This window comes from Crocodylus siamensis, chromosome 2 (assembly GCF_052110815.1).
Source record: "Crocodylus siamensis isolate JL-2025a chromosome 2, ASM5211081v1, whole genome shotgun sequence".
In the NCBI taxonomy this organism is placed as follows: domain Eukaryota; kingdom Metazoa; phylum Chordata; order Crocodylia; family Crocodylidae; genus Crocodylus; species Crocodylus siamensis.
In genome coordinates, this window is record NC_143396.1 from 235,731,482 (window position 1) to 235,737,655 (window position 6,174).

General features: G+C 42.0%; 1 protein-coding gene across 1 annotated transcript; it reads left to right on the forward strand.

Moving 5' to 3' along the window:
* The first annotated feature begins 594 nt into the window (after positions 1–594).
* LOC149871925 (fibrinogen-like protein 1-like protein) lies at positions 595–5,892 on the forward strand. The gene is made up of 2 exons (XM_090034972.1): positions 595–742; positions 4,117–5,892. Exons 1-2 carry the CDS (start codon positions 595–597, stop codon positions 4,812–4,814), a joined length of 846 nt encoding a protein of 281 aa, XP_089891098.1. The 3' UTR covers positions 4,815–5,892.
* Positions 5,893–6,174: the final 282 nt, after the last annotated feature.

Here is a 6,174-nt window from a genome sequence, read left to right on the forward strand (position 1 = left end):
TACAGATGAGAATAGAAATTTATAGAAACAGTATTGCAGCTGCATGAAAGTAAACTCTAGGATGCCCCATGGCAATCGCAATAGTTGGTAAACTATGTTGTCTAGTAGTTTTATCTGTAGACAGTTTGAGAAGCTAGTATTTTGCATGTTCTAGTTCTTACATTTGGGCCCCAGTTTCATTACAGATCTGGTTCAGGGAAATAACAAGCATCAGATCTGATAAATGTGAGCTGTGCTTTTTAAATTGAAACTTTGCCATTACATTATTTTCTATCAGTTTTTATCACATACAAAATTGTGTTATGTCACCTTGACTGATCCGGTACAAAGAAACAAGATGAGACACAATGACAGGACACAGGGCTACACATCAGAAACATCATCCATCAGAAATGCAATCTGATGCATTAAGAAAGGGGGGAGCATGCGAGGGGAAAAGCTAATTTTGGCAGAGACTGGATATGTTGAAAGCAGGTGCTTCTTTTTATCCTCCAAGAGTTTCTTTCTGTGAGTAATAAATCTTTTAATTTTAAATGCCAGTCTGTGTTATATTTTTGGTGTGTATTTCTGCAGAGGGACTGACTGAGAGAAAAGATGAAGCTGAAAAGTTCACTGGGATTTATTCTTCTATTCCTCTCTAAATGTGATGTGTTGACAAGTGCTGAAGAGGCTGTGGAGCTTGCTAATGCCCATCTTCTCCCTCAAAGAGGCTATGAGAGACTGGGTAACAACAATGAGAAAGGTACTCCGAAGAAGGGTGTGTAGAGGGAGGTACATGTGCTACTTTATTTTATTTTATAAGGCTTTACCGTGTGATTTTTTTGTCACCTGTAGTATCTGAGGACTTGAGTCATTAAAATATTTAGGCCAGGGGTGGACCATTATTTCAGCTGGAGGGCCACTTAACAAGTTTTGGTGAGCTCTTGAGGGCCTCAAGGGTAGCCCTGCCCCTTAACAGGTGCCCCATCCCCTGGTTACCATCTTGGGACCAGAAGTCCCGCCCCTAACCCCCTGACCTTTGCCACTGGAAGTCCCTCCCCTTGCCCCAGAAGTACTCCTTTTGAGAAGGGGGGGGGGGGCTGCCATCTTGATACTAGAAAAAACAATCATATACTAAAAAAAATCAAACATCTACTATAACTTATTTTAATTTTATTTTTAAAATATTTTTGTCCTGATTTATGTGTGTTTGCATAGTGTAGCTAGAGGTGATTGCATACTAGCTCAAAATACAGTATTACTCTAGTGTATTGTGTTTGGTGGGGTGTGGATCCAGAATATGTGGCTCTATAAGGTGTGGGTGGGAGGTGGGACTGTATGTGCAGGATGTGGGAGAGTGTGGGTATATTTGGGGGTATGGTGGGAAGGGGTGTGTATGGGAGTGTTTGTGAGGGCTGTGGGATCGTGTGAGGGTGTGGGGGGTTATGGTGGGGGTGGAGTGTGTGGGAGGGTGTGGTTGTGTGTGTAGGGGGGATCCTCAGAGTCCCTGTAGTATGCAAGTCCCTGGATCTGCATGTAGTGGCAGTGAGCGGAGCCATCCCTGCCCGGCCCCCCAGTGCACAGGTCCCCGCACTCCCACCCCAGTCCCCAGCCACACATGGTGGCAGGGTGCAGGGCCAGCCCCATCCAGACCCACAGTGCACAGCTCCTAAACTCCTGTAGCATGTGAGACAGGCACATAGCACACCCCGTGCTCCCAGCCCACTTTCACCCCAGTGGGGCCATACCTGCATTTCCAGGTTCACAGGCAGGGAGGTTGGAAACAGGCATGAGGCGGCCAACCAAAAGCCTCTGCCAGGCAGAGGCTCCTTATCTCTAGTGTCCCTAGCTCGGGGCTAGGGGTGGATCAGGCCAGGCTGGGGGGGGAGGGGGGAGGGGTGGTGGTCCTTTGGCAACCATAGGTGCACTTCCTACATGAAGGTACTGGCTTATAGAGGGGCAGCCCAGGGCCGGGGCTTACAGACAGCTTATGGAGAGGCCCTGTGGGCTGGATGGAATTGCCTGGTGGACTGAATCTGTCCCACAGGCACTTAAGGCCAAATAAATGCAATTGATGTGCCAAGTCCTAACTTAGAGTCTCAAAACCCCTAATCAGCTGCTAATTGATCCTAGAGACACTGCAAGTTCATAGAAAACAGTGTTTTTGTCTGTGACGTTCTCTGGTTGTTTAACTGTCTGCCTCTATGTATGACTAGAACTGCTTAAGTCTTAACAGTGCTGAGAAACTTCACATCAGAGCTCCATCGAGATCTACAAACTAGGAGTTCCTCCATCTGTCTTGTCTTCAGCAGGTCATTAGGCCATTTCAGTTTCCTCCTCTGGTAGGAGGATTTAAACCTGCATCCTCAACTCCCAGCCTAATGCTGTATCCAGTAGACTTGAGTACACTCTGTCATGGAGCAGTCACAAAATATTTCAGTTAAATTATTTTGGTTAAAATGTAGGAGTAGTTCAATGAAATCTGGGAGGCACTGTCAACAAAAAGGAGGACTGGAATATCAGGACCTGGAGGAGTGAAGTAATAGAAATCAAATAAAATGTAATAGCACAAAGTACCAGGTCCTGCACTTAAGGACTAATAAAAAGATTTTCTGCTATAAACTAGGGTCTCATCAGCTGGAAATGGTAAAAGAGAAGAGAGACTTAGACATACAAACTGATTACAGGAAGATGCTGCTGCTGGGAAAGAGGCAAATGCAACCCTACATGTATTAAGTGAGATATTTCCAGCAGAGCTAAGAAAGTGTCGGTACCACTAAACAAGCTATATGAACTCTCTTCCATAAACTTATCTGAAACAAGGACCATAGCTATATGCTATACTAGGATTGTCAAGGACATATATCTGTAGAGACTTTGGCAACAGGAAAGCCTTTTTAAACTGCAACCTTAACATTTTTGCTGTGGTAAGATTTTTTCTGTTTAAGAGTCTGAAAAACATGAGTGTGTGGCTCTCCTGAACATGAAAACACGGCTCGCTTGAACTAGCTTAGTTTCCCAGAAGTAGAATACTCAATTTCATAGTAACCAATTCAGTTCTATACACTGCACCCTAATTCCTATCAATCATTGTCAAAACTGCATAGTAAAAAGCCAGTGAAGGACTGAAAACCCTGGAACTGTTGTAGTCAATTACTAGTGATCCGTAGGCATTTTTCTCACACAGATTGTCAATTTGTTAAGTATTTCACTGAATATAATATAAATATTAAATAATGTAATGGGTTTCCTTTCAATATTATTCATAGAAAAATAGCAGAGCAGTGAAGTACAGTACAGTTCCAATTCATGACTGAGTCACCATATAATGAAATAGACACTAAATAATGCTTATCTTGACAAAAGAGGAATTGATTATATATATCAATGCTGGCTTTTTAGCAGTCCCAGAGTTAGCTCAAAGATTATGCCTTGGTTCTTAGAACTGCTTGAAAACAGTATGAGTGTAATCAAAGGTCTTTTTATGGCTCCATGAATGATTTATAACAAAAACTTACACTGAAAATACACCTTGGTGTACACCCAAGGCCTTTCTACTGCTTTAATTCTGCTCAAGTTTTCCCACTACATACATAACCCATCAGCCTGAAGATTGTGGTACATGAGATGAAGAAAAAAGAAATATATTTCCATTTGTTTTCCTGTTTTATAGTACTGATTTCTTGCTAACTTCTGGTCAGAGTGATGGTACCAAATACAAGGAACAAAGGGCCACATTTTGTTGTTGTGTGACATCAGTATATGGCCACAGTGGGCACATCTGCATGTGCCCCTAACTGTGCAGTAGTTACTGCACAGTTATTTAGCACTTGCTAAAGTAAGTACTAAATGACTGCGCAGTAACAGCTGTTACTGCACAATCCCAGCAGCGCGTGGGTCATTTCTGATCCTAGGGTGCAGTAGGTACTCATTGCTAATGCGCAGTAGCATAGGTGTCACAGTTTGTGCCTGCCAGTGCTACGTCGCCCTAGCATCTCACATAGATGTACTCAGTATGTTCTGGTCACGTATCAATGGAACAAACATTCATACATTCTGGAGGGTGCAGTCAACTATTTAGAAATGACTAATTAAGCAAAGAATTATTTGAAACATACCTTTGTTTTCTCTATTTAGAATATCCAAGGGATTGTTATGAGATTTTTCAACGCTCTGAAGGAAACTCCAAAGATGGTCTTTATGTCATTCAGCCAATGAAAGATCCTTTTGTTGTCTACTGTGATATGCAAGACGGTGGCTGGACAGTAATCCAGCACATTACAGCCAATAGTACTGTGGATTTTGATAGGACTTGGCAGGATTACAAATATGGTTTTGGCTCAGTTCATGACAATTACTGGTTAGGGAATGAATACATGCATCAGTTAACCAGCAGCTCAAGGCCATATACACTTAGAGTCAAACTCGTAGACCTAAATGCTGAAATCAAATGGGGAGAGTATGACCCATTCTACATTGAAAATGAAGAGTCTCAATACAGGATAAGGGTTGGTGTATACAAAGGTAATGCTGTGGATGCTCTGACGCAGGACACAGAAGCTTATCTCCATGACAACCAGAAATTCACAACCAAAGACAGAGACAATGATAACTATTTTCAAAATTGTGCTAAACTAGAGTACAATGGCATTCCAGGTGGAGGCTGGTGGTACGATGCTTGTGCTGGAGCAAATCTAAATCGCAGGAATGTTATATACTGGCAAAAGGACTGCAACAAAGACCATATGTGCAAGTTTGCATGGATGATGGTCAAGCCCAGTGACTATGGCCAGTGTACCACAAAGGCTTGTCCTTGTCACAAAGATGAATTGTAAATAACACAACTACATTTTAAAGGGATGTCATCAATGACGCTTGTAAAAAATCTATTTGGTATCTCTTTGTTTATTGGAATCAGTAGGATCACTGTCGGTAGCAAAATTGTTTTCTATGATTAACTCTTTTAGAAACTCTGGAACTAATTTCAAAATTTGGATAAGAGTTTGAATTCCCTGTTGGTAAGGAGCATTGGAGTCCATTGTTCTGGCTCAACTCATGGCAAAATCAGAGTCAGGTGATGTTTTTCAGAGCTGGGTGTGGTTTGTGATTCTGAATTCCTCCCAAAAGTAAGAAATTTTTGAATCTAGGGATTTCCATTCATTTTTACTTTGAACTTTTTGTACCACATAAGTACAATAAGGGGTAGGTGTAACTATTTAAATGATCACTTTCAAAGAACTAGAGAGGCATGGGTAAGTAATAAATAATTATTAAATTTTTGTAATGTCCTGCCTGAAGACAAAGTCTTAGCTTTGTTTACTATTCTATTAACTGGAACAGAAAATTAAACAACAGACTATGTTCACAGCTAGTCCATGTGAATCCCAGATTCATTATGAATGGACTCTTTTATAGCTCTTCCTAAATATTCCTGTTTCTGAATTCAGTCCTGCCTCTCTACAGGCTGGCAGGGTTGGACCTACAGTCCTGACAGTTATCCATTTGTAGTGTAAGGACCTATTCAATTCACGATTTTATGGATTTTGCAGAAATTGCAAAATTGGGTAATGTCTGCAAAATCTGAGGAGAAAAAGAAAAACATACTAAAACTAAAATGCTGCCTCCCCAGTGGGAGCCAGTAGTCCTCATGGCTGGCGTAGAAGGGGAAATGGGGGCTGCTGGTACAAAGGGGAGCAACCAAGATGGCTGCTGCCCCATGCCGCTTGCTGATGGTTGGCTGATAGGGCTGCCTGTTGTATGACTCCATCCCACTCCATTAATCAGCAGCGAGGGGTGGGGCCACCAGGGCCCCTCAGCCAATCAGAGGTGTGGGAGGGCACCATGATAAGCCCACAAAAATACCTGCTAGCCCTGTGATCTGCCCACGAAATCAGCCATCTGCCTCCTTGATTTAAGTAGGTCCTATACATGTGCTAATGAAAATGGAACTCCCAGCAAGAAACAATTTGACATTAAAGAGGACTGATATGAAAGTCTCATGTTCCATCCATAGAGGGCCATGATATGCATGCAATTCTGAAAAGTTGTTTTTATGTCAATATTTATGGTTGCAGCAAGTTTACAAATACAGTTGCATATTTTCATGAATTTGGACAAAATCCTCAGTAGCACCTATTGGTATATATGTTGTAGGTATAGTTAAAAGATGCATATCACACCAGTAGTTGCTTGAGT